The 1,120-nt window shown below is 54.6% G+C and overlaps 1 protein-coding gene across 1 annotated transcript; it reads right to left on the reverse strand.

Annotated features, from left to right (window-relative positions):
• Positions 1–462: 462 nt before the first annotated feature.
• Tsp_13107 (putative siderophore non-ribosomal peptide synthase) lies at positions 463–1,060 on the reverse strand. Its single transcript, XM_003370314.1, is given in 3 exon segments — positions 463–583; positions 677–817; positions 831–1,060. The coding sequence occupies 3 exon segments, from the start codon at positions 1,058–1,060 to the stop codon at positions 463–465; spliced, it is 492 nt and encodes a 163-aa protein (XP_003370362.1).
• Between the last annotated feature and the right edge of the window lie 60 nt (positions 1,061–1,120).

The following is a 1,120-nucleotide window of genomic DNA, read 5'->3' on the forward strand; positions in this document are numbered from 1 at the left end:
TCCTTGTTCACAGACGCTAAGAAATACTGCGTTCCTTTCTTGTCTTGTGATTGCGATAATGTTACCGGTAAAGCGCAGACATGGAAGAAGGGAGAACTGAGCTAGCAGAAGTCAAGCGGAGAATAAGTCTGCGCAGAAAACCCGACGGTTGACGACGGCCCGTCGTCGCCTAGCGATGACTGTGCTAATAATCCTGATGGGGTAACGAATGAGCCCGCCTGAGAGACCGACTCGTTACATTCAGGGCCTGTCCGGGAAATAACACTATCGGCCTCCTATAGCCTGCCCCCGACTTTTCTCCTGCTGAACGACTCAGTCCGCCGTGAGCTCTACCCAGCGGACAAGCATGGGAGAACTCCTTTGAGGAGTTGAAGAAGCGATTGCTGGGCACATACGGCCCGGAGGAGTCAACACGGTGGCTGATCGAGCGGTTCCACACCCTGCATCAACGTGAAGGACAAACTATCGAGCAATACGCCCAAGAGGTAGAAGAGGTTGGACACAGAGCCGGCTTGTCAGAACGCGACCTTGCGGCGCGTTTTGCCAGAGGATAACTTCAAAAGAGGCGTATATGGCGATCAGGCTGCAGAAACCGACAACACTTACCGAAGCTCATAGGCTGGTCAGTTAGGTCATGCGGTCTGAAGAAGATTTCCACCAGAGGCGGCAGTCATACACCGGTAATCCAAAACCGGAGGAAACCGAAGCGTCCCAGTCTATCGACGCGTGTGCGTGCGAGGTGCGAGGTGAGCAAGCTTTCCCTGAAGCTGGAAAGGCAGGAGCTGGCGGCTGTACGACCCGTCGAAAGAAGAGACGGCTGTTTTAATTACGGTGGCTTGAGCCACCTCTGACGCGACTGCCCCAACAAAAGGCGCCAAAACCACTGAAAGCCAATGGGCACGCAAAGCGGCGGACTTGAAAACCGCAGGGTTTTGGTCATGGCCGGACTGCAAGCAGGCAACACGCCATGTGTAAACGGTAAGCTGAACGGGACGAGGGTCTCTTTATTGTTAAAACCCAGGGCGGTGGTCTTCCGTGATACCTGAGTCTCTCTGGGCATAGCGCATCCGGGCAGGGGCCCCTTGAAGAGGAAAAGGGTACGATACAAGGATCCTTGAGG

This window comes from Trichinella spiralis, assembly GCF_000181795.1.
Source record: "Trichinella spiralis strain ISS 195 chromosome Unknown Scfld951, whole genome shotgun sequence".
In the NCBI taxonomy this organism is placed as follows: domain Eukaryota; kingdom Metazoa; phylum Nematoda; class Enoplea; order Trichinellida; family Trichinellidae; genus Trichinella; species Trichinella spiralis.